At 61.5% G+C, this 26,096-nt stretch overlaps 1 protein-coding gene across 1 annotated transcript in view; it reads right to left on the bottom strand.

Annotated features, from left to right (window-relative positions):
* Window positions 1-26,096, bottom strand: part of CARD11 (caspase recruitment domain family member 11) — a 71,148-nt gene that overhangs the window by 13,419 nt on the left and 31,633 nt on the right. The window contains exons 2-13 of the mRNA XM_054561818.1: window positions 17,045-17,175; window positions 13,301-13,513; window positions 11,582-11,719; window positions 10,277-10,602; window positions 7,351-7,530; window positions 6,414-6,566; window positions 5,919-6,044; window positions 5,152-5,349; window positions 3,481-3,657; window positions 2,824-2,875; window positions 1,200-1,282; window positions 56-156 (exon numbers count right to left, since the gene is read on the bottom strand). Of these exons, the coding sequence (XP_054417793.1) occupies window positions 56-156; window positions 1,200-1,282; window positions 2,824-2,875; window positions 3,481-3,657; window positions 5,152-5,349; window positions 5,919-6,044; window positions 6,414-6,566; window positions 7,351-7,530; window positions 10,277-10,602; window positions 11,582-11,719; window positions 13,301-13,513; window positions 17,045-17,051 (1,754 nt within the window). The 5' untranslated portion in view covers window positions 17,052-17,175. The remainder of the gene's footprint in view (window positions 1-55; window positions 157-1,199; window positions 1,283-2,823; window positions 2,876-3,480; window positions 3,658-5,151; window positions 5,350-5,918; window positions 6,045-6,413; window positions 6,567-7,350; window positions 7,531-10,276; window positions 10,603-11,581; window positions 11,720-13,300; window positions 13,514-17,044; window positions 17,176-26,096) is intronic.

Raw genomic sequence — 26,096 nt, 5'->3', positions numbered from 1 at the left:
CGGGGCGGGGGCGGGCGCAGAGTGGTGCACGCAGGCACAGGCGCCTGTCACCCACCTCCGGTGAGGCGCGTCCTCCTTATAGCGCCGGACGATGGAGTCGTTCCCCGGGGGCTCGGCCGTGATGGACATGATGCTGGACCGGCTCCGGTGGGGCTGCTTTGGATGCACGCGGATGCGTTAGGGGAGCCGGGGAGTCGCACGTCCGTGGGCGTCGATGTTACGTGCACAGGGGCTGGGTTTCACACAGAGGTGGCCGCCCCCCCCCCCGATGTGGGGGTGGGGCTGGCAGGGTCTCGGCGGGACCTTGCTGCGGTGGCCGAGCTTGGTGCGCATTGCTCGCCTTGGGAGGGGTGGGGAGGACGCAGGCAGGAGTGGCCGAGGCTTGGGAACCAGGGCGCTGCCCTGTACCCCGCACCGGCTGAGCGCCACATCCCCGCTGCGCCGGCCGTGGGCCCCGGCTCTGAAGCAGACGGAGGCCCGCGCCCCTGGCATGTATAGGGACAACGGGGTGGCCCTTCCAAACCAGGCCTGCTGGCTCCCGGCAAGGGCTGCCTTCCAGCGGAGCCTGGATTTCGCTCCCCAGAGCTGCAGACAGGCCTCACTGGTTATGGGGTCCCCAGGGCCCAGCTTTGGAAGCAGAGCTGACAAGCTTCTCAGGGCTTCCCCCAGGGTCAGAGCTGCTAACCCCAAGCCTCCTGCGGCCTGGCTGGGGGAGGGGCAGGGGGTGGTGGCTTAAGCCCACGCTGGCCCTGCCTGGGGGGGCTGGAGCTGAGGTGGGGGGGGCGGGCTGGAGCTGAGGTGGGGGGGGCGCTGGGCTGGGTGAGGGGGCACCAAGCCTTTGATCAGGGGCGTCTGGGTTCCAGCAGCTGGCCCCCCCACCCGCCTCCTCCCACCAGGCCCCCAAGGCGGCCAGGGTCGCCGGGGCCGGAAGGCTGTGGCAGAGTTTCCGCAGCGGCGCAGTGCGCTGTAGCCCCTGGGAGGCCCATCTCTTCCTCCCATCAAGTGCTGGGTTGGGAGAGGAGGTGGCCACAAGGTGTAAACACATCAAGAGACCTGGAAACGTCTTTAAATAAACGTAAGGCGGGCCCAGGCCGCAGCTTCCTGCGGACACAGGCTGGCTCGGGAGGAGGCGAGGGCCTGGTGGGTGCCCTGGGTCGGAGAGGGGGGGAGAGGAGGGGTGGGGGAAGGGGGCCGCTTACCATCTTGGGGAACGAGTTGGTGATGGGCAGGGACCGGGCGGAGCTGGGGCTGGCGTCCGTGCCATCTTCCTCTTGGGCCCTCCCTGTCCCCATCGGCAGGAGAGGCAGAGTGGGAAAGAGAAGGGGACAGGGAATTGAGAGCCCCTTCAGCACCGGTGTGGGGGGGGCCGATCCTGCCTGGTGGCTGCGCTCCTCTCTCCCAGGGGGGCTCGCTCGCTCCTCTCATTACCCCTTCCCACCGGAGGCCCCAGCAGGGACGCCCGGTCTCGTTCACCAACAGGTGCCTGCGCCCCGCCAGGCCCAGGGGGCCCTCAGTCAAGGCCCACTCTCCAGGGGGACACTTGGACCTCGGCGCGGGGGGCACTGCCGCTCCAGTCACCCCAGGGGCGGGGCGGGGCGGGGCTGTCTGGGGCCCTGTCCTGCTGCAGAGGACTGGCGGGCTCTCCCACCTGTGCCCTGACCCTGTGCTGGGTGTGGACAGACAGACAGACAGACAGACGCAGGCATGCACCCCCGCCTTCGCGCTCCTCGGGGCTTCTTGAGGGGATGAACCATAGGGCACCTGGCCTTCGTCCCCGGCACTGGCGCCGGGAGCCCCTGAGGCTGGGCGGGGAGCCGAGGAGGACCCTCCCCCACACAGCACGCGTCCCCTCTCCCCTCTCCTCGGGGCAAACGCCTTGTCTGCTCCCCACCACGGGCCTCGGGCCCTTCACACCCACCTTCTGGGGGAAAGGGTCCTGAGACACCTGATGTGGCCACGAGGGAATGAAACAGGGGCCCCTCGCCCTCCACCAGGCCCCCGGAGGACAGCCTCCAGCGCAGCCCTGGACCCCCACTACCCGCCCTCCGCAAGCCCCTCTGAGGGACGGGGCCCATCTGCCCTGCGGCCTCAGCCGTCGTGCCCAGCGCTGGCTGCTCCGAGCTCCGGCGTGGCGGAGCGCTAGGCGCCGCGCTGTCCCTGCTCCCGGCTCTGTCCGGGGGCACCTTCTGGAGACCGTGGCTACAGGCTGAAATCCCCCCGTTTTCCAGGCCCCACCTAGATGTCTGCTCCTTGACGGGTCCCTCTCCAGCCTCCCTCCAAGCACCCTTTGGGCACCCAAAGCCCCTCCGTCTCACCGACGGGCCTGAGCTCATGGGCTCCGGAAGCGTCTACTTGGACCTGCTGGTACCTGGCACACAGTAGGTGCTTGTTTCACCTGGGAGACTGTGCCTAGACAGTCACCACTCCAGGGCCACGGGGAGGACCCGTGAGAGGGATTCTGAGGACAGCGTGTCTCGGGGGACCAGGGGCTTGCGGTCGGGCCACACCCCACGTGCCCGGGAGGCTCGGCCTGAGCTCCGGGAGCGGGGTGGAGCAGCCCTCCAGCTGACCAGCCGGCGGCAGAAATCCCCAGTTCAGCTGAAGCACTGGGGGCTCTGGACGCACCCCCAGGGAGGGGTGGCGGGCCAGGGGACCACGGACGTGGCAGGCTGTGGTGGCAGCTCGTGCCCTTGCGGAGACCCCGCCGCCCGGGGCCCCGAGGGCTCGCCAGGTTTCCCCGCAGGCGCGATCGCTACAGTGGGGGCCGCAGGTCGACGGGGCGACCCGAGTGACCGACGGGAGAGGCCTGGGCGTCGCACTGACCTTGAAAATCCGACGCTCGCTTCAGGCTGATGGGGGACTTGGCCCTCTGCAGCTGAAACGGGGAGACGGGGGACGCAAATCGAACAAGGCCTGAGACCCGTGTCACCAGAGCAGCAGAGACACACAAATGGAGGCAAGCCTGGGCTGCGCTCATCACGGGGCCGCGGCCGCGGGGGGCGCACGTGCCCGTCCTGGCGGCTCAGCTCCGGGGCGTGGCTCCGACGGGCCAGGCGCCCACCGCGGCAGAGAGGGAGCGGCGTGCGCGGCAGTGCCAGGCTGCGCGGAACCGCGCCCGGTGCAAGCACGGTCAGGAAAGGACGGGGCTTTCGGGCGGCTGCCCGGGCCACACGTGGGTCCAGTACAGGGTCCCCTGCTGGCCTCCGATGTGCTGCCTCTGGTTCCACGCATGCAGGGGACGGCGGGCACAGCAGGAGCACCGTCAGGCCCTGCCGGTCACGGCCCCTCATGTGAGATCTGTCTCTCTCTCTCTCTCACTCACTCGCTCACTCGCTCCCGTGTCCTCTCCTTGCCGAGAGCCAGGCCTGCGCCACGGGCCGCACACTGGGCGAGGCCCAGAGGTGAAAGCGCGCACGGGCACTGTGCCCATCTGCAGGGCGGCACCAGCCCCACCCCGTGTCCCCCGGCCCTGGCAGGCACCTGGATGCCCTTCAGGTTCATCCTGCGCTTCGGGGGGTGGTAGGGCAGGAAGTATCTGCTGTCCTCCGGCGAGTCCTCTGAGGTGGAAGAGTCGTCGGCTTCCTGGCCGTTGGCCCTGGGGCCGGCGTCCCCGAAGTTCTGAGCGATGATGGTCACCGGCAGGTTCCTGGGCAGACTCTGGAGACAAAGAGACGTGGGTGCCGTGAGGGGGCGCGAGCAGCCGCCGCCAGCTGGTGCACAGGGCTCTGCGACGGCGCTGTAGTTCCCCCGGGCGCCCGAGAACAAAACTCAGGGTGGCCTGTGCTTCCCCCCCGACTCCCTGGATGCCAAGGCCGCCTCCTAGCTCAGCCCCCTCTCCTCCTCGGGAGCCTCCGTCCCGCCTGCCTCCGGCCAGGGCAGAGCAGCGACGGCACGGACACCCACTGGTCTTGGCCACCATCGTCTCCCCGGTTCCAAGCCCCCGGCCTAAGTTACAATTATGCAAATATGGCAGGACGACAGACTGAGGATAAAACTGGGCCAGGTACTGTCCTCCGTGGCCTGTTTGCGTGGCCTGAGGCTGAGGTGTGAGGGCTTCACGGGACTTCTGCTGATCCCCGAAGCCCCCAACACCCTCAGGCCACACTGTCCCCAGTGCTGAAGCCCCTTCCCCGCACAAAGCCCTGCACGGTCCCATGGCAAACGGCAGTGCAGGTCCTAGAGCTGCAAGCTGCTCTGCTCCCTCTTGCTGCCCCCCCAGGTGTGCCCCCTGCCTGTCCCCACCTCCCCGTCTACGACGACAAAATCGCCGGTCGTGGCTGCCGCCAGCATGCCCGGACGCTGTGCCCCCCGCCTCCTCCTGCTGCCCCGAGGCCGCGTCTCCCAGGGCGGTGGGTGTGGACACACAGGGGCCCTCCTGGAGCTTCCGCTTCATGACAGAATGCGGCCCAGGTTCAGTGTGTAACACAGAAGGCCTAGCCCAGAAGCTTCAGCCCAGGCCGGGGGGTGGGGGGGAGGCGGGCGGGGGAGGGCAGGACCTGGCCAGGCAAGGTCAGGGGGCAGCGCTCCATGGCATGAGGGGGTCTGGCGGCTGATAATTAAGGGGGTCTGCCGGAGAAAGCCTTTCCGGAAACCTGCGGAGCCGCTGCCAAGGACCCTCCCTGGCACCTCATGCCCCTTCCTGTTTGATTTACAGCCCCGCTGGGCCGGCACCTCCTGGGTTTGCCTCCAGTGCCCGGTGAGTGCGGGGGGTCTCACCCCAGCCCGCCCCCGAATGCTGACTAGCAGTGCCTCAGGCAGGCTACTCGGGGTCCCTCCCTGGGAAACGAGGAGACGAGATCGCGCGGAACGCGCCGCCGACCGCACGGGACCCGGGGCTGCAGTGTTGTCACCGCCTGGAGGGCTGCGCCCCTGGTCTCTGAGCCCGGGGCCCCGCTGTGACGGGCGCTCCAAACCCCACCCTGCCCACGGTGACAGGCACTCGCAGGGGCCGGCGTCTTAAACCCGGTGGCCGCCAGGTGGCGGCGGCGGCGGCAACGCCAGCGCGGTCAGCCGAGGCGCTGACGCAGCTTGGGGAAGAGCCCGGCCGGGGACCGGCCCTGCGGCTTCTGGCGTGAGTGTGCACGGTTTCTGCTCATCCCTCCACAGACGCACGGGGTTGCAGGCCCCGGGCCGGGCCCAGCCCCATCCCACCTGGTCCAGGCTGCCGTTGTCCTTGGACATGCGCCGGATCTTGCTCTCCAGGTTGACGATGCAGGCTTCCCGCCGGACCATCTCAATCCGCGTCTCGTCGATCTTCTCCTCCAGCTCGCGGATCTGCTTCCTGTACTTGTCCTTTTCGATCAGGCACTGGGAGTACTGGGTCTGTGCTTCGTCCCGGGAGTGGAAGGCCTGCCCGGCGGGAGCACAAGGCCACTTGGTTCTCCCCCCGGCCTCCCCCCGACACCTGCGCCCAGCCCTGGGGTCGGCCGCACTGCCTCCCGCTCTCTCCTCGCCCCAGTGCCTGGGTGCCGGGCGCGACCGTCCCGTCAGTCCGTGTCCCTGCGGCCGCCTGTCCCATCCCCGCTCCCAGTTAGGCACAGTGCTGTGAGTTTGGAGGCGCTGTTTCCCAGAGACCCCCTGCGCCCCGTCCCTGCTGCGCCTGTGAGGCAGTGCAGCTGTGATCCCCATTTACAGGTAAGGGCCCCGGGACTGCCTGCGTGTCTGCGGCCACACGCCTGAGAGACAGCCCTGGACGCGGCTGTGCCACTCGAGAGACTGGGCACTGAAGGCCCTGCTCTGTCCAGCCCAGGCCCCACAGTGCGCAGTGAACTCTGGAAGCCTTCGGCTGGAGTCCGTCTTTGGAACAGAAATGGGACAGCGGATTCGGGAGCGACTCCTGCTGAGCCTGGTGGCTGGGCATGGCCTGCGGGCGCCCAGCATCGCCCCCGCGGCCCCCGGCGCTGGCCGGCCGGACACACCTGGTCGCGCTCCCGCTCCACCTCCTCCAGCTGCAGCATGACCGTGTTCATGCGGTGCTTGTACATCTCGCAGTCCTTCCCCAGGGTCGAGCACTTCAGCTCCAGGTCTTCCCTCTCCTCCAGGTACTGTGGGCGTGACAGGGGGGCAGGGAGGGGTCAACGAGCCCACCGAGCCCCCCGCGGGCCAGGCCGGCCTGTCCTGAGTCAGCTTCCTGAGCAGCAGCCGCCCCGAGCAGCAGGCCAGCCAAAGAGCTGGGGCTTGCTTCAGACCTACTGTGTGCGAGGGGATGCAGTGGGGGCCAGGGCAGACCCTGCGCGGGCCCCCGTTAGGACGGGGAGACAGGTGCTGAGCTGACCCTGTGACATGCAAACAGTTGCCGGAGCGCTCATGGGGGGCAGGGACGGGGTTTGTTGCAGGGTCCGGGAGGGGCTGGGGCTCCTGGTGACTGGGGGCCACAGCCGCCGGCGGGCGCGCCCCCGCCCGCGGGCTCTCACCTTGTCGCGCAGCTCCTCCGCCCGGCGGACCTCCTCCTGCAGGTTGTAGATCTTGTTGACGAGCTCCTGCCGGTCCTCCAGGGCCTCCTTGCGGTCGTGCTCCAGGATGTCCAGGATGGCCTTGTCCGAGTCGGGCAGGCTGCGCTTCCCGGCCTGCGGGGGAGGGGGACGCGGACACGGAGGTTGTGGGGCAGGGAGCGAGGGGGCCCGCGAAGGCAGGGGGCAAAGAGCCGGCGACAGCCCTGAGTGACCGGAAGGTTTTGTGCCAGGAGAGCAGAGATACAAATCTCTCTCTGGGGGCCTTAGGCAGCTTCTTATTTAAGGATTCCATCACCTGGGCAGCTGCGCAAACCCGCCTGGGCTGGGCAACGCCCGAGTCCCCTGTTCCGCCCCCGCTGTCCTCGGAGCCCAGCGAAGCGGCTCCTGCACCGGCTTCACAGGCGACGGCGACAGCAGGGCTGCTCCGCCTCCGGGACGCGTGCCCCCAAAATCCACCGACGGGCTCGGTGCAGCTGGGGTCAGCCCCCCTTCCGCATCAGCGCCTCGGGGCGGGCGGCCTGGCCTGGCGCTGATTCTGGAGGGGCGGGCGGCTGCCTCTTTCTTCTCCCTTAGGGGCCTGTACTCTGGGACGCCATTCCACAGTGACTTCCTCCGTCCCCACAAAAGCAGGGAGGCACCCGAAGTTTTACTAAACCGCATGGGGCTGGTCCCTGAGTCTGTCGGGACCTCTAAGGATGAGCGGCCTTCCCGGGTGCCCTCCCCTCACGGCGCCCGGGCACCGAAGTCCCCGTGAGTGATTTTCGCGGTGTGTGTCGGTTGAGGGAGCCCTTCACTAGCGCGGTGTGCGCCCTGTGTCCGAGAAGCGGGGGCCGTGGTCGCCGCAGTGTGCAGAGGGGGCGCCGTGAAGCGCTGCGGCCCGGCTGCCGCCTGCCCTCACCTGTATGACGGCCTGCAGCTCCTGGATCTTGGTCTTCAGCATCTCGTTCTCCCGCTCCAGCTCCAGCACCTGCTCCTTCTTGGGCCGGTTCTCGATGTCGTTCTTCAGCTTCAGGGACTGGTTCCGCTCCAGCTTGCACTCCTCCTCCATCTTGTTCAGCCGGTGTTTCAGCTGATCGATCTGAGACACCCAAGGGTGCCGAGGGGAGAGGGCGGTTGGCGGGAAATGCCCAGAAGGGGCAACGCTCGTCCCGTCTCGCCCCACCGAGCTGCGGGCATGGCCTGTGCGGCGCCCCTGCCCTCGCTCCGGGGGGGCGGCAGAGAACAGCTCAGGAAACCGGCGTCAGTAAAACAAGCACCGCCTCCTGGCTGACGGAGGGTTCCCGATGCCTTCATTCACAACAGCTGCCAGGGCTCTCTATGGGCTTTAGAAAACTCCCAGGTAACCTTGGGGGCTGAAACAGGTTACAGAGGAGGGTAGAAGATGCCCGGGGCATGTCACCCAGCTTGATGCCCCTTTATGGTCTGGTCCTCCAGGCTCAAGGGTTCCCGGAGAGCCGCAGTGTAACAGGTGGGGTGAGGACACGGCCAAGGCCTCGGGGCTCTGGGCCCTCGAAGCGCCCCCAGAGCAGCCCTGCTTGTACAGGTTTTGTGCTCCTGGGTTTCACACCCGGCTTTACTGGGGCAAACGGCGTTCCTGCCAAAGGGACGGACTGAGACCCTCTCGAGTCTAAGCCGACAGGCTCTCTGGCCTAAGGACCTGCAGGAGGTGGCAGGACCTCTGGACACGTGACACCTGGGGAGGAGATGTGCCGCCCCCGAAGGCGAGTGTCAGGAGTGGGGGCCAGGAGGCGTCTCAGGCCTGTGGGCCCGAGCGCATCTACGGCCCCAGGCCGGTCGGCTTTGGGAGGAGCCGGCTGCAAGGCCGGGGGTCCCAAAGGGGCGGTGTCCCTTTTCAACTCCAGGCTCACGGAGAGACTGACCTCAGTACAGCTGGCAGGTCGAGGGTGGCGGCTTTAGTCAGGGCAGGGCCGGGGGCGACGGGCCAGGGCAGGCAGAGGAGCGGCCTGGGCCGGGGGACGCCCCAGGGACTGCGCTGGCCGGTGGCCCTTCCATTCTAGCCCTGCTCTCTTGCTATTTGTGTCCGTCCATGGCAATGCCACACATGAGGACATTCTAGGACGGAAACTTTTCAGACCCCCCCGACAGGCCAGCTCCCCCAGATCCCGGGAAGAGTGGCACAGAGATCTCTTCTCTTAGTGACCAGGGAAGAAGAGTCCTCGGAAGATCAGCCCCCGTGCCCAGGGCCGGTCCAGGCCCCGGTCGCCCCCGTGGGCGCGGCGGGTGCTCGCTGGGTCAGGCATTGCCCCAGGGGCTCAGAGGCTGCGTCTCTCACTCTGGGGGCGTGGTGTTCCTTCCATTATCGCCGTCGACAAACGAGGAAATTGAGGCCGAGCGTCAACTACGTGGGGAAGCCAGAAGCCCAAAGCCCAAAGCCAGATTTGAACTCAAATGTATAAGATTTAAAAACTCCTGCTCTTAGCAAAAACACTCCACTGCCCACTAGGTCGCCGGCTCGGTTCAGCCGAACTCTGGTGCACTGTCGCCCGATCTGTCTGCTTTGACTGAATTGCCTGTGACCCGACCAGAAATCAGGTTATTTATCCTTGTGTCCCCTGCAGGGCTCGGCACAGCGCCTTACACACGGCAGGCGCTTAACAAATGTTCTGAGCGTCTATTTTCCACCCGGCAGCCAGAGTGATCCATCGAGCGATGAATCAGTTGTCACTGCCCAGCTCTCAATCCGCCAGTGGCTTCCTATCACACCTGGAATCAATCGCAAAGTTCCTCCCGCATCCCCAGGATACGGGCTTTGGGCTCTCCCACCTCCTCTTGTGCCTCTTGCTCACTTGGCTCCGGAGAAACACCCAGCCTGCCCCCTGCTTGGGGCCTTGGCATTTAGCTCTCCCCCCGAGCCTGGCATGGCTGGCCTCCCCCTTTCCTCAGTCTCGGCTCAGGAGTCCCCTTGTCATTGACCTTCCCGGCCGTCCCACAGGAAGTAGCGGCCCCCCACCCTCTGCTCCCTGTCCTCGCACTCCTTGCCTTCCTCTTTGTAACAGCGCTCAGTACCACCGGGCCTCTCTCTACTTGTCTTCAGATTGAAATGCCCTCTCCAGACAGCTGGGCCTGGCGCCGGGGCGCTCAGTATGCACAAGGAAGGCACGAGTTAGGCAAATGCCCTTCCCTGTCTCCACTGGGCAATAAACTCATCAGCGACATCGATTATTTGGCTGGCAGGTTGTTCACCGGTCAGGGACTGGCTCCCCCACTGTGCAGGGCCGAGCTTTGGGCTCACAGATGCGAAGGGCGGTGTCCTCTCTAAGGACCTCATGCCTCCACGGAGCAGGCACTGTGCGGGGTCCTCGCTGCCTTTCCTGGGAGCTCTCGTCTGGGCCCCTGGCTCCTCCCATCTTCCCACTCAGCGACCGGGCCCACTGTCTGGGTGCGCGCCCTACACATGCACGTAGTGCCGCTGGGCCCCTGGGCCCGAGGGAAGCCCCACTGGGTGCGTGTGCGCGTCTGCACTTGCGCGTGGTGGATCGGGGCTTCTGAGCAGAGGGGAAGGTGCCCGGGGTTCACCTGCGCCTGTCTGCGCATGTGCACTGGCGACCTGGGTCTTGATCCCGTAGGTGAGAACTACTCATCCAAGACCTGCCCCATTCGGCGTGCGCACGTGCACACACGCGCCAGGTGCAGCGGGCCCTAGGCTTGCGCTAAGCTCCAGGGGCGGGTGTGCGCGTGCACTCGGTGGACCCAGGCCTTCCAGAGCACGTGTTCTCCATCCTCCGCCCCCGCCAGGTGCCGGGCCCGGGCGACACCTGTCTGCACTTGCCCGTCTGTCGGCCTGGAGCCGCGGCGGCCCTCACCTCGAGCTGGAGGTCACGGCTCCGCATGACCGCCATGTTCTTCTCTTCGCTGAGCTGGGCGTAGCGCATGGCCAGGTTGTAGTTGTCGTCCTTCACCTTGACCAGCTCGTCGTTGTAGCTGTCGCGCTCCTCCTTCATCTTATAGTACCGGTCCTGGAAGGTCCGCAGCTCCACCTGCACTAGCATCATCTGCTTCTTCTCGTCCTCCAGCTGCCGCGACTTGGCCAGCAGCTCGCAGCGCTGCAGGTCCTTGGCTTTCATCTGCTGCTGCAGCTTGATGACCTCGTTCATGAGGAAGTGCGTGAGGCCCTCGTGGCCCTCCTCCACTGCGGGGAGGGGCGGCGGTCAGGCCTGGGGCGCTTGCGCACGTGCTCATTCACCCACCAGCACCCTGCTGAGCCCTCCCCACCCACGAGGCACCGGGACTCGGGGTGAACAAAGCATCCTCGGTCCCGAGAGAGCGCATGGTCTGGGAAGGCAGATGGACAGGAGGAAAGCAAGTGATTACACGCAGATACACCTGCAGCCGAGAGGTGTCATGGGGTTACAGGGACAGGGGGTGCGAGGGTGTAAGGGGGCACCGGCTGCAGCCCGGCAGGCAGAGGGCCTAGAGGGCCCCTGTCAGTGCAGCTGAAGGGCTGTGTCAGCGGGAAGACCTCTATGAAGGTGGCACATGGCCGAGGCCCCACGGAGGAGGGAGGGACTTGGCCCACTTCAGGAACTGAAGGCAGGCGGAAGTGCCCGGCACCTGGGCAGAGGCCCGGGGGGTCTGCGGGAGCCCTGTGGGCTGCGTTAAAGACCTGGGTCTTGAGGCGGAAGCCGCGGGAAACCACTGAGTGGCTTTAAGCCCGCGAGGTTTGCGGGAGGCGGGGAGAAAGCCTGAGCAGAGCAGGAGTTGGTGCGGAGAGCCAATGGGCTGCAGGGCACGGAGCGGGGGCAGCTGCTGGCGGAGATGCAGGGAAGACCGATGCGCGAAGACTTAGGGGGGACAGGGACGGCAAGGTGACCAAGAGCCCTGGCTCAGGGATGCTGGCAAGGGGGGGGCGAGGACACGGCCCAGGGGGCCGCAAGAGTATCTGTCCCACCCACCCACGTTCATGGGGGTGTTCCCGGGACACCCCCTCCTCTCGGCTCATGCTTCGCCCTGCCCCGTCATCATCAGGCAGAGATAAGAGGTTGAATGCCCACGGGCGGCAGGGGGGCCCTGTCCTCATGGCACAGACTCAGCTTTAGAACTGTCCCACCAGTGGACACACACACCCCCCCTCCCAGAGCCCACCTGCTCTTGACGGCAAAGCCACTCACCCACGATGGTGGAGAACCTCCGGGTGGGCTCCTTCCCGGTCACCAGCTTGTACAGTTCCGGGTAATAGAACTCCAGGCTCTCCAGGAAGACCACGTAGCCCCTTTGGCCCTTGGTGTGGAGGATGTCCAGCAATCGGCCTAGGGAAGAGGCCAAGCCACTCAGTGAGAAGATCCATGTGTCACCGGATGCGAATCCCCACGTCTAGTCTCATCCTGGGCTCACATTCCTCAATAAACTCTACGAAGACAGTGTCACCGCGTTCTGTCACTCCTGAGTTGTAGCTTGGAGCCCAGATAATGCAAATCAAAGCGCCAGGCCCTCAGCAGAGACTCAGCGGGTGCCAGCGTCCTTTCTCTAAGAAATTGGTAGAACCAGGATAAATGAAATTACGCCTCAGGAAACCCACAGTTCCGAAGAGCTTCCCAATTGACCAGAGCTTTAAAATGAACCCTGCTGACACCAGCTCTCCCGTGATTGAAGGAGGCTCGAAACACAAGAGCCATTTCAGGATGAAATGTGGTTCTCGGGGATTCAGAGCAGAAAGACAAATATTTGTGTGGCGAGCCAGGAGAAGGCATAGCAAGCAGGCCTGGCTCCCTGTTCTTCTTTGGGATTATCAGATGGTCTGGAAACATCTTTAACCTAAATGTAATTTGCCCAGCAGTTTTCTTTTCTACCCGACTGGTTCCACTTAATGTTTACACTTCTTGACTCTTCCTTAAACATTTTATTTTCAGACACCTCGTCCCTTGAGGCCCTACTACTCTGCCTTTTCCCTAGGATGGACGTAATAAGTGAGTTTCATCTTGTGTCAACTGATTGTTCAGCGGTGCGGCTTGGGGCGCTGTGTGGGGAGGCGTGTGCTGGTCCCGCCGGGCGTGGCGGGAGAGCGCGCTGTGATTAGCGATGTCGGCCGTGCGCGCACGGGGGGTCAGAGCGGACAGGCTGCTTAGCCCCGGTCACTCTGTGGGAAAGGGATTCTCAAACCTTTTGAACTGTGAGCCACAGGAAGCTATTTTACACTGTGATCTCGTGTCCACACACAGAGACAAATATACAAACGTGTGTATGCACACATGTACATAGAGAAAACCGGAACAAGTTCCAGAAACCATACTCATTACCTTTAACGAATGTGATAAAGTGTCATGGACCCTTAGGGCGGTCTGACCGCTCCTCAGAATAACATTTTAAACAGATAAACTACATTGGATTATACGGGAATCAATTGTAATAAAATATAGTTACTGAATATTAAATTGATGATTCAGTAGTAGAAGTGCTTCTTTATTTATGCATTGAATAACACCGTCTCTTGGCAAACCTACTAACGACTGTGACTCTGAGGGAGAGAGTCGCTGAGGGAGTGTGACTGGTACTTGGGGGTCGGCGACACCGGTGACGTGACGGGAAGAGACCTGTGACCTCGGAGCTGACCCAGGCGCCGGCGTGGCCGTCACCCGGTTCGCTGCCTGCCTGGACTCACGGCGGGAGGGGATGTTGCGTCTCGGCCGAGGCCACCGAAATGGCCGTACGGGCCCCCATCCCAGCTCGGGGACCCTCTCGGTTCTCTACCTAGCTCGGCGGGGGCAGGGCCGGGCAGGGCCCGGGGACCACAGCTGAAAAACGTGCAGCGCAGGCACTTGGCGCTGGCACGGCTACCGGGGGTTCGCCCGCAGCCGCCCCCCCGCCGCCGCCGGCGCGGCCCCCGGCGTTACCTGCCCGGTTGATCTTGGACGGCAGCATGGGAGCGTTGAGCACTTCGTCCTCATCCTGCTCGTCGATGACCTTGCACTGGCGCAGGTAGGGTGTGAGCTTGGCGGGGTTGATGTAGCGGCTCAGCATGTGCCGGTGGCACTCCACGCTCTCCCACAGCGCGTCCTCCTCGTCCTTCAGCGCCTCCATGCAGTCGTCCGTCTCGGGCCCCCCTCCTGCGCACGGAAGCCCGCGGGGTCACCGGGAGCCTCCCGGGGCGGCCGGCCCTGCGGAGGCCGCGACGGTGGCCTCGAGAGCACGTGAGGTGAGAAAGGGCAGTGGGCAAGTGCCCGCTGTGCCGTGTATCGCGCGCACTCCTCTGCCCAAATTTTTGAGGGAAAAACGAGGGTGCGCGTTATACAGGGGTAGTGCTGATTCTGTCTCTGCGTAAATGTTTTTAATCCTTTCATTTATGCTTATGCGTTAAAAGTGGAGTAATAGAAAGCAATCACGATATCCATTTGCAAAATAATACCCTGGAATACGAGAATTGATTTTGTTCCTAAAAATAAATAAATGAATTAAAAAATTAAAATGAAAGATCTTTTTTCCCTGGAAGTTTGTACCAGAAACATGGGTGCACATTATACACGGGAACACATCATACATGGCAAAATACGGCACCGTGGCATTCTGCCCGCTGCAGGAGGGAAGGCACCGGAGTGCAGACGCGCGTGGGCTACGGCAGGGTGGCCGGCGTCCCTGTGTGTGGAAGGGGGCGCAGGTCACGGGTGTTACCGTGGCTTCAAGGACCCTGAGCCTCACAGACCGGAACCGGAGAGTTTGGCCGACCCCGCACACATTCCTTCGTGTACTTACTAACCCCGAACAGCGGATGGATAAGCCATAGCATTTAAAAACAATTCCAGGGAGAGAAAATGTTGCAGTTGGAGCATATCCCTCCAATCCACGTTTTTATACCTCGCTAAGGATTTACCTTCCCAGATACAACACGTGCCATTATTTTCTGTGTGACAGTTTCATGTCGGTGAGGCTGTGTGGTGGGTAGGCTTCTTTATTTTCTCAACTTGCTTTTTTCTCTCTACGTTTTTTTGAGGTGTTTTTAGGTTGACATATATAAATTTAATTTGTTCATTTTAAAACAGCTTTCGTGAGATACAATTTATGTACCCGACAAAGCCCCTTTTTAAAGTGTTCAATTCACAGGTCTTTAGCACGTTCACCAAGGGGCCCAGGGATCACCCCAATTAATTGCAGAACATTCTCATCACCCCCCAAAGAAGATCCACGCCCTTGCATCGTCCCGCCCGTTCCCCCCGACACGCAGCTGTCCGGCTGAGGGCCGCCGCCGGTCTCCTCCCCACGGTCCCCATTTCTGGGCACTTCACATACAGCCAGTCCTCAAACCACACGGTCCCTGAGCAACGTCATTCCATTCCATTGTCAGTGAGGCAGGCTCGGGATTTCAAGTGCTTTATGAATTTTTCACTGTTGCATGGATTCCATTGTAAAAATAAACCAACCTCATTTATCCATTTCCGCCACCCCACCCCCCAGTTTTTTACTTGAACGTTTAGCACTATTTCCAATGGGAAAAACGGAAACAGCCCGATTGCCGAGCAGCAGGTAGCCCGCGGTCCTTCTGGGCCCTGGAAGGACACTTGAAAGGGATGTGGGAGGTGAGAACATCCCAGGACACATTGTTTTTTAAAAAGGAAATTTCAGAATACAGACATGCAATTTAATAGAACACACGCTTGGTCTCTGCCGGGCTCCCAGCGCTCGCGAGTCTCCGTGCGGTCAGAGCCCGTCTGCTAGGTGGTAACGAGATGACTCGCCATTAAGGGGTCCCTCGAGAGCTTCCGGATGGGGGCTCCTGGCCAGAAAAACCAAGCACGTGCTTGGAAGTGACTTTCAGCCCCACACCCGGGCCCTGGGGAGGCGAGAAAGGCTAGAGACCGAGCCCAGTTGCTGGCGTGAGCGGTTTGATCGCTCACGTCCATGTCATGAAGCCTCCATAAAGCCCCCGAACACCGGTCCCTGGAGCTTCCACGTGTGTGAACGCATGCTCGTGCTGGAAGGGGGCACCTTGACTCCATGGGGGCAGGGGCTCCTGCACCCGGGACCCTCCTAGACCTTGTCCGATGTAACCACCCGTGTAGCTTTTCCTTTGTATCCTTTAAAATAAGGGGCAATGATAAGTGAGCATTCTGCTGAGTTGTGTGAATTATTCCAGCAAATTATGGAACCTGCTGAGGGGGCTGTGAGGAGGCCTGGTTTATAGCCCCCCAGGGAGCGCAGGGGTGGCCCCGGGACCCGGCATCCGCGGGCGGCCCAGGCTTGCGGAGAGTCAGATGGAGGCGGGGCCTCGGGCAGGGGCTGCGGGACATCAGTACCGGCCTCCTCCTCCCTCCCTCTCAGCAGCCCGACACCCGTCTGCGCCCGTCTGCGCCCGTCTGCGCCGAAGAGACCCTCCGGCCCCGCGGACTGACCTGCCCAATGAGGATCAGTCCTCTTTCCCCGGGGATCCCCGTGGGCAGGGACAGGGGCTGGGGGTGTGGGCAGCAGGGAGCTGAGTTAGGGGCTGGCAACGGCTGGCGTGGAGGTTAGAGCTGGGCCTGTTAAAGCAGAGTCTGGGGCGGGGAGGGTGGGGGAAGGGGTAGGGGCGTGAGGAGGGCGAGAGGGGAAGCAGGGAGGCCAGTGGGCTGGGCGATGCTGCGTGAGAGACCCCGCGGCTCGTCTCCCCGGGTCTCTAATTCCAGTTCCCACCCCGTAAGCCTCGGCCACGCACGGGTCCTGGTCCTGGCACTGGTCCTGGCACGTGGTGCCCGGCTCTCGCTATTGACCTTCAGTAATCTCCTGGTTAACGCGAGCTGCTCGGTGGGAGCGTTTGTACGCGCGACCAGAGGGCCTGGAGTACTCTGGGCAACGGCTGGCCGACAGCGATGAACAGCGAGGGTGGAGTCCTGTTCAGCCCGGCAGACTTCGCGAGACCACAGCCTGGCTTCCCAAAGAGGTCCCCGCCCCCGCGGGCCCCTTCGTGACCACAGCGCGGACCTGCGGGGCTGCTCAGGGGTCACGGTTCGTGCCACACAGATGCGCCCGCCTCCGGCGCCCACCCCCACGATGAGCAGGCTGCTCACTTCCGCTCATGACAAAAATGTAGCCACCTTTGCTGTTTCCAAAGCGGTATCATCCTTGCTGGACAGTCCTCCCTCCCTTGTACCTCAACCAGAGCTGGTGGCAACCCGACCCCGCCCTCGGCGCGGCCTGGTGTGGGCCGGAGCCAGACCCCCGACCACACCGGCCTTTTACAAACAGCAGCAAAAGCGAGTTCGAGGTTCCGGACCAGGCCTGACAGGAAGGGCCGCTTTGCTCGCCTCTGCCCAGGCCGAACAAGGAGACCGCCTGACCGTGGACACACTGCGTGGTGGCTGCTGGGCTCACCTGCCACTCGTCCATTCCAAACATCTGCCTTGTGGCTCCCTAGTGCTGTGAGTGGAAAGTCCAGAATCCTTGCCTTGACGCCAAGGCCCCGCGTGGCTGCCTCCTGCCAGGCCCACGGTCGCATGCTGACTGTCCCCAGCCCTCGCGCTGGCCTTCTCTGTCCACCAAACACCTGCTTACTTCGGGGCCTGCTCCCTGCGCCCCTCTGCTGGGCCCTTCCCGTGCCCCTCGCAGCCACGTCTCAGGGGACCCTCATGTAGTCCGTGCTCAACATGGAGGAGGCGGCGCAGGCGACCTACCTGGCATGTAGTCGGTGCTCGAGATGGCAGCTCTCTCCTGTTACCGAGGTCGGAGCATCACTCCTCCTGGCTGGGGCTCGTCCCTCCCTGAGCCAGTCTCCTCCTGGACTGGGGATGGCGGTGGCCAGGATCTGGAGAAGGAAAGACAATCTGGCAGGTGCGGAGGTGGGGGCCGGAGAGCAAGGGGGCCCTGCCAGGGTCGCCGTGACCTGAGGACCGCATCTCTCTGCGTGGGGTGGACCGTGCCCAGCAGCTGCTGGCAGGGAGGGACTGGGTCCCAGCCCATGGCAGCCCGGAAGGCCGCTGGCCGCAGGTCTGAGACCTCTGGGGCTGAGGAAGGGCAGAGGTCCCCTGGGGGGCCCCTAAGGGCGGGGGGAGCTCTCCCCGCAGCGCTGGGAGGAGCGCAGGCCGAGCGGAGATGTCCTAATCAACGCCTGACGCACGAGGCCAAAGGCAGCAGCCATGTCCCGGAGGCGGGAGGAGCGCCCTTCACTGCGAATAGTGTGTTCGGCCTCTGGCCCGCCGCGGGCACGTGCAGGCTGGCACTGTGGCCCACGCGGCCGTCTCCCCGAGGCGGCGCCTCCTGTGCCTGACGAGGCCTCTGATGCCCGGCTTTGGCAGCTGCGGGGGCTCGGCCGGGGCTGTGGGTTCCCAGGGAAGGACCGCTCTCCTCCGCAGAAGGGAGGCGGGGGAGGGGGCGGTGAGGCCCGCCCGACACCTGTCCTGACAGCTGCCGTTCCCTGCGCTGGGGGCCTCGGGCAGGTGCCCCACGGCCGCCCCACTCGGGGGGAGGGGGCGCTGGGACGCGGCTGTTTAACCAGGAACTTGATTGTGGCCGTGAGGATTAATGGCAGGTGACCCCAGCCCCCGCCCGCCAGAGCTGACGGCAGCTGCTCTTGTCAGGTGTCAGCTTGGATCAGAGTGAGCCGTCACAGGCCCTCGCCCCGGGAAGCGGCAGCGACACGCTCCTCTGGAGGACGCCGTCTCTTTGGTGTCCCCACTCCCTCGCGGCGCTCGGCCTGGACGGGAGCAGCCGCCCGCTGTGAGCACTGCAGGGAGCGCTCGGGGCTGGTCTCCAGGGCTAAGTGCCGGCCGAGCAGCAGGGCCGTCCCCAGGCCACCGAGCAAGGGCAAAGGGAAATCATAATTTCCTGCGTTTGCATTTAAAAAAAGAGGGAACATGTGTTTCTTTCACAATCAGAAGAAAAGGCTTTTGAAAATGTAACTGTGAGCAAGGTTTTAATTGCAAGAGAGGGAAACGGGTTTGTAAAGGCTGCCACCACCACCTGCCTGCCACCAGAGGCTGGGGGAGCGGGGTGCAGGACAGCCAGGCACAAGGCCACGCGTCCCACCTCCACCCGTAGAATTTTGGTAACACCTCCAAACCCTGAGGTCGGGGAAGACAGGCAGGCTGCGCCCCCTGAGACGCCGCCTTACAGGTGTTTAACAGTCCGCCGAGGCGTGGGGAGCAGGCACGCACTCCGGGCGCCTCGCTGCGCATTGCTAACGAAGCTCAAGGGCTCTCTGGGGCGCGGCGTTCTCCTGATTGCCTCAGTCAGCCGCACCGCCGAGGAAACCGAGCCTGGCCGACGTCCCAGTCACAGCATTGGCGAGGAAGGCGGGACCGGGACCCAAGGCTTTCTGACATCCTCTTAATCACTTCCGTGCAGATCCTCGAGTTGCCGTTTTAAAGAAGTCTGCCTTTGAAATGTCTGTCACCAGGAAATGTATGCACAAAAGCTCCCTGAAATATCACTTTAACACACAAGCTTAAGACAGAAGTAAAACCAGGTTCTAACATGGCAGATATTGGCTCAGGGTTAAAAAGAACTATAGCTTCTCAAAAGAGGAATCGATTGCTCAGTGAGTTATTCGTGTGGGCTCCAGGCGCCATTGGTGAAGCCCATTCATCCTGCAAAAGCACACTGGCTGACAAGCAGAACTGGCCCCCACCGCCTTGGCTGCCCCCGCTTGGGAACAAACATCCTCACGTGGCGTTTGAGGACGGTCTCCATGAGGATGGAGGACACCGAATGAGACCACCGAGTGCGAGGAACCGGCAGAGAGCGGAGTGCCCAGAACAAGAGGAGACTTCAGAAATCACAGTTCGATAATTAAAATCTATTAAGAGATTAGATAAGATGCTGCATCTATAAAATAATGCTGTAAAAAGGGAACAAAGAATGAATTCTTGGCAATTAAAATAAGGTAGCAGAAATTTATAATTAATAGGTTTGGAAGATGAAGTTGAAGAAATCGCCCAAAAAAGTTAATAAAAAGTTAAGAGAAGGAAGATAAGAAGGAGGGATGAGGTCAACTTATAAAGTCTAATATCCAATAAATACAAATCCTAGAAAGAGATTACAGAGGTTATATTTCCTTTCTTGCATATCTTTTGAGGATATAATGTAAAGTAAGGGATAAAATTATCAGAGAAATAATATTGGAGGATTCTCCAACTGTAAGAAGAATCTTCAGATTTAACGAATCCTTGAGCACTGAATACAGTCAGAGGAAAAGAACTCTCTCGGAACATCGCTGTGAAATCCTGTAAGCCGCCAGCGGGTAAGAGACCCCAAAAGCCTCAGAGAGAAAACATCAGGCCGCCCGTGGAGGACGGGCAGGGGGCGTGGCCCAGGCCTTTCGACAGCAACACCGGAGGCTGGGAAGGCAGCAAGGCAGCGCCTTCGTGTTTTGATGAAAAATACCTTTAAACCTCGAATTGTAAACCCACCCAAACTATTCTGTGTGGAAATACAGTATTATGTTCAGAAAGGCAAGCGCTCTAAACATTTCTTTCCCAGTAGCCTTTCTTAGGAAGCTACTTGAGGATGTGCTCCAGCCAAACAATAAAGAGGAAGGTATGGAGCCCAGGAAAGAGAGTTTCTAAAGGGACGAAGAAAGAGAGTTCCAGGATGAGAGGGATGCAGCAGAAAGCGGCCGCAAGACTGTGGCAGGACCATCGAGGGCCCGCGAGGGGGAGTTTGCCTGGGCGAAAATACTGAAGGATTAGCTCGGGGGTTTGGTAATGTAGAAAATAATACGGTTAAGCCAAGGGCGGGTCTGAGAGTCAGAGGGAAAAAAATTAAGGACTGGTACGTAAAAAGTCTTAGCAAATGAAAGGAAAAAGGGAGGCAATATTAACGCCAGGAAAGAATAAAAATAAAAGAAAGGAAATATAATTACAGCACACAACTTGCCTCAATATAAACAATATTTACCTAGTCACGAAAATGTAACAAGCCTGGGCTGGTGTGGCTCAGTTGGTTGGAGCATCACCCCATAAACTGAAAGGTCACAGGTTCGATTCCCAGCCAGGGCACATGCCTAGATTGCAGGTTCGGCCCCTAGTTGGGGCACGCGTGGGAAGACACCCATCGGTGTTTCCCTTGGACATCGACATTTCTCTCTCTCTCGCTTTCCCTCTCTCCCCGTCTCTTTATAGATCAGTGAGTGTGTCCTTGAGTGACGATAAAGAAAAAGTAACACAAAGACTGTGACCTAAGTGCCCCGGGAGAATGCAGGAGGGGGAATGGAGTGCATGCAGAGGGGTGTAGGAGACAGCCAAGTTCTCGTCCACCACGGGGTGCCAACAGGCGAGGTCTCAGAGCAGGTAATGTCCATACGTGCCAGTAGTACGTTTACTCCGAAGCATACTGCGCAGGAGTAAGGAGGTAACAGAGGAAGACGATAACGAAGAAGAGGTGGAGGCGGTGGCCTTTGGGGGTCTGGACAGGGGTGCTGATAGGCCTGTTGGGAACTGATGATTTTGTTACAAGCCTACTTTCCTTTTTAACTTTGCATGACATATGCGTTATCTTGGTCAAAATAATAATAATCAAAAATAACAGGGCAACCCTCGGAAATAGAAACAATGCACAGAGTCTGAAGGATCAGCTCCCTCCCTCTGCCCACTCACCGCGCTCTGCCGCGTCCCGAGGCCGGAAGTGCTCGCGGCACGTGGGGCGCGGCACCGGCGTGGCCTCGCTCAGCCTGCCCAGCAGCGCGGCGAGGCAGGTTTTACTGCTCCCACTTCAGGACGAGGAGGTAGGATCACAGAGGGGGATGGGGTGGCACAGCCGCGAGATTCCAACTCAGCCCTCGCGGACCCCCGTCCTCCGATCCTAAGTTAACGAGCCACCGTCACAGATGACATTTATTAAGCACAGCGTCTAATCCAACCAACTAGATTCCGCAGCTTCCTCTTTGCTGTCTCACCCCCTCACGGTGCTGGAGCTCGCCCTCTGAGAACTGCCTGCGAGAAGGCGTGCGGTAGGTGCTGCGGGCAGACACCCTGTGGCTCCCTCATCTAACACGGCCTCCCCGTTACAGGAGGGGACCCAGGCTCCGGGAGGCCCCGCTACCCGCCCCACGTCCCTCTCATCCCGGCCTCCCCACAGAGCACAGCACGGGCCTTACTCATGGTAGCCATTCAATACATGTTTGTTGCATGAATAAGTAAAAGTCAAATCCTGCAAAACAAACAATGAAGCTGCTCTTACTTAGAATCCAGAGTGCTAAAGCCTTTGCAAATGAACCGCCCTTGAGGGAAAGACACCTCTTCTGTCAAGAGGTGTCCTGGTGTGCAAGTTCTGGGACCAGAACGGGTCCAGTGGTTGGTTAGGTAAACACATTGTGGTTAATTGATTTGCCTGGGTGATTGGAGGGAGCGGCTTGAGATGGAAGGTTTAATTATTCCAATGAAGCCTCCAAGTTAATTGAAAGGCGTTCTGGCAAAAAAAAAAAAAAAAAAAAAAAAAAAAGGAAAACGATTTAAAAAAACAATCTGGTGCCTGTGAGGAAGGACTGAGGAAGCGTGGGGACACACCAGCACCCCAGCCACTCAGGGGTACAGCCTGGGAATTAAAACTTTATGGCAAAGCATCAGAGGCTTCCCTCCCTGTCTCCCCTCCTCCCCTTCATTGCTACAAAGAGGACACTTGGAGGAGCAGCAAGAAAACTCCCTTGCAGGATTCTTCCCTGACAGCCCGTTAACTTTTTCACCTCTGTCTAGATAAGCTCATTCAACCGAAATATTGAGATGATAATATTTCCCATCAATTACCATGTGTACAGCAATCAGTAGAGCTTCACTGATACATATTTTGAAAGCAGCAATTACCATTTTAAGTTCACAGTGGAGTGGCAGGCACTGCCAGCTGCCGACCCAATCCCCGTTCTCTCTTACTTTGTAACAGAGCCAATCTAAAAATCTGTGTTTCCAGCCTCCCTTGCAGCTAGGGTGGTTGTGTGTCACGATCCTGGCCAGTGAGATACAAGTAGAAATTTCTGGTAAGACATCTAGGTTGGGGGCAGAATCAGGTGAGAAGAGGCTCTTATTTGTTCCTGTCTTCCTACCTGGAATGTGGATGCAATGCTCTGAAGCACAGCAGCTATCTTGTGACTATGAAGACAAAGCCTACACGCTAAGTACAGCTGTTTGGGACACTTCCAGGACTTTGGGTCTGAGCTAACCTTCAAGTCCTTTATCCACAGCAGAATAAAATCCCTCATAGGTATGAAATTCTGGTTTTCCTTCTATTTTTTGCAGTTAGGAAAACCACCCTAACAGGTAACGTGTGACAAACAAGATCCAAGATGTCTAAGAACGTCATCTGGGTCCAGCTACAGGAATCTGAGCCCCACAACCCGAGCAGCTGCTGCCTCATCTGTCTATTCGTTCTCGTTCCTTTTTCCAGACACAAAACCAGGGTAAGCAGGCCATCGGTAAGGACCGAGCGCAGCCAGGGAAGGGAGCGCTGCAGGGACGGGTCCAATGGTGGGGCTCAGGGGCTTCCGATGTCATGAGGCGATGAGGCACAGCCCGGACACGGTAACTGACAGGCGACACACTGCCCCGCGCTCAGCCACTCCTGGCCTGTGGTGCACAGGCAGGACCATTCGTCTCCCCGCCTGCCGTGGCCCGGCCTCCGACCCCGGGCACGCACCCGCAGCTTCCTCCCCGCTCTCTCCCCCGGCTTCTCTCGTGTCCACGGGCGCCCCTTCTCCTCTCTCAGCCACCGCAGCCCCCGCGCCCCCATCTCCGGTTGCAGCCAAGCTGCTCGGCCAACACCCCCCCCCCCCACCCCCCGGCTTCCCGGCCTGGCAGCCCGGGGCCGGCCCAGCCCCTGGCCGTCTCCCTAGGCACCAGGTCCCCTACAGCATTTACGCCCAGAGCTCCTCAAGGGGCTCCACCCACTATGTTGAGTGACCCGGGCAAAGGACCAATAGTCTCTGTGGAATAAAAATGTCTCGACTCGCTATCGTTTAGGAAAAGCAGCAGCATCAGAAGGCGGTCAGGACGAACCAGGGGTGGGGGATGGGGCACGGCCCATTCACTGACCCCAGAGACCGAGGGCGGGGCCCCGTCAACCCTGCCCCGCGGGCCCCCCAGGCCCCGCTGCCCGGCCACGGTTGTCCCCTAGTGGCCTCCCACTTGCCCCCGGACGAGATTCCGGGAGGGCGCATGCGTCGTGCGTCACCCAAGGAGACGGCTTCCCCCCCGCAGGTCTCGTTTTCCCCGCCGCTCCTGCAGAGAGCTTTTAAAAAAAGCACAATTAGGAATGACGGATTTAAATGGCTCTGAAATGTGTATCAATTTGTCACACTGGCTCCTTAGGAGCTCGGCTCCGTCTGGCTCCCTGCGCCGTGCACACAGCGCACCGAGAGCCCCCGTGGTCTCTCTCTGCGCGGCCCCAGGGTGAGGTCGCCCGGTCTCCCCCGAGCCTGGGAAGGCTGGCCAGCCCCTGCACCTTCGCCACAGGGACCGCGATGTCACCGTGAGCGCCACCCAGTTCTGATTCGGGCATCCTCTGGGCTTTCAAAGACGGCCCTTCGCCTCCTCTGTGGGCCGGATGAGACCCTTTTCATTAGCCTGCCCTTCAAAGCCTCGGCCACCGCGCTGTCACCTGGGCCGGAGAGCCCACGGTCCCTCTGTGAGGTCATCGCGCCAGTCTTGAGAGCGCTGGCAACCGCGCGCTGCAGCCCATGGCGGGTTTTCAGTGAACATTTGCTGGATGGAACGCTCCGATGACCTAAGGTTTTATGATAAAAACGTCCCATTGTTGCAGAAGGTATTCGGTCGTCGGTGAACTAGGAAGAACTTAGAGCAGGAGACGTGGACGCGCCAGGTGGCGCTCTGCGATGTCTTGCCGAGCCGCCACTGTCTGTCATTCCGTACTCCCACGACTGCTGCGGATTCCCTGAGGGGGGACATGTCACACTCCGATGTGACTGCCCGGCCCGTGGCGACCTCTCCCCACATCCACCGAGTGCCTCCCCAGAGTCCGGCCCAGAGACCTGGGGTTTCTGACGCGCGGAAGGAGCGCCGCAGCGGCCACACGCGCACCTGGGTGCGTCGATCGCAGTGAAATTAGATTCCAGCCCCAGAGAGGGGGCAGGAAGCCGCGAGTTACGTTGTGGCCTGAGGACGGGGGGGGCGGTTTGGAACCTGGGCGTGGGCAGCTGTGCCCTGGCCTGGAGCAGCGACAGGCCCCTGCGGCCCCGAGAACCTCCTAAGGGAAAGGTCAGGCCCTCGTGCTTCCCCGGAAAGGCCACCAGCATCCTCAAGGACGGGCCGCACATGGAGAGCGCCCAGGCGCGGGAACCTGGCCTAAACCTTCCCCCTTGTCTCCTCTCTGGCACGTGTCCAACAGCAGCAGGAGTCAAGGTCAAAAGGGCAGGCCAGGCGCGCCCCAGGCCTCGGGGCCTCTAGCCGGGCACTGTCTGCGAAGGCTGGTAACGAGGGCACTTCAGGGCGGACTTGAAGCTGGAGGCTGGGAGCCCTACGCGTTCACTCCCTCCCTTGAGTCAACAACATTACTAGACGCGGAGGATGGGAGGGAGAGGAAGAGAAAGAAAGAAGCGGAGTATGCAAAGGTTCAGGAGAAAAACGCGAAGGAGAAGTGAGGGCCAGGTCAGCAGCATGTTAAGGGGCTTGGAGCAGCAGCGAAGAGGCAGGAGCAGCGAGAGGCCGGTGCCCGGGGAGCGGCAGGGAGACGCGGCCCAGCGACGCCCGGCTGGCCTGCGTGTTAAAGGCCAGCCATCGCTCCGACGAGGCAGGGCTGGGAGAGCCCAGTGGTTTGCCGGGAGTGCAGCGTGGGTCGCTCCGGTCACCCCTGCAGCTCTGAGGCTCCCTCCGGGGCCCGAGCTGGTCCCGGCGGGCGAGCTGCGCCCAGATCAAGCCTGGTCTCCCCCTTCTGCATTTATAAGACACCGAAAATATACTTAAGATCGATGTGGCGATCAATTTAAACTGCATTTCTAGGTGTGGGGCTGTCCATTTCATCAAATGTCACGGGGACAGGTAAACTAGAAACACTTCTACATACATTTTTGTGTATCTTAAAATAACTCTGCTAACGTTAGATTTCCATCGACCTGAAGGTTAGTATCTAGAAAATGCAGATTCAGGTTTTCTTGCAGGGGAACTGGGTGGCGGTGCGGGGGTGGGGTGCTTCGGCCTCTGGCTGTCGATTGTCCCATCACCGTCTGAGGCGACAGGCACTATTGGGGAGGCGCCCCACAGTGGGACAGCCGGGGGCGGGGCTTGTGGTGTGTGCGGCCCTGGCTTCCCCAGCGGCACAGGGCGGCCGGCCCCTCCTTTGCCGAAGGCCTTCAGCTCTGGCAGACACGTTGGTGCGGGGGGGAGCCGCCGGGCTTCTGTGTGTCACCCCGAGGTGCCCAGGACTCGAGGTCAGCGCTGTGTTTTCTCATGTGTCAGGTCGCTGGATGCACTTCCAGGCTGCGGAGGACGGGGGCAGCGGGGGCAGGAGGTGATCTGAGGGCCGGGTGGCAGCGGCTTGGTTAGGACGGCGGCTCTGCCGATTTAGAGAGTTGGGGCGCTGGGGTCCTGTGGGCAGGGCGCCCCCCCCCCCCACGGAACAGGGAGCTCCGGCCCCCGAGTGGTTCGCCTGTTGCGGTGAAGCGATGCTGTCGCACTGCCGGCTTCCCCTGGGCGCCCGGGGACAGGACCCGGCCGGTACTGGGGAGCGAGTCCGGGCCGGGACTCCGGTTCTTTTGTTGCCACTGGGCGGCCCCAGGCGCAACGCTCC

Source organism: Pteronotus mesoamericanus, unplaced genomic scaffold, assembly GCF_021234165.1.
Source record: "Pteronotus mesoamericanus isolate MK-2021 breed Mesoamerican mustached bat unplaced genomic scaffold, CSHL_Meso_final contig_1, whole genome shotgun sequence".
Classification (NCBI taxonomy): domain Eukaryota; kingdom Metazoa; phylum Chordata; class Mammalia; order Chiroptera; family Mormoopidae; genus Pteronotus; species Pteronotus mesoamericanus.
The sequence above is the reverse complement of the archived record's forward strand: the minus strand, read 5'-3'. Positions and strand labels throughout refer to the sequence as shown.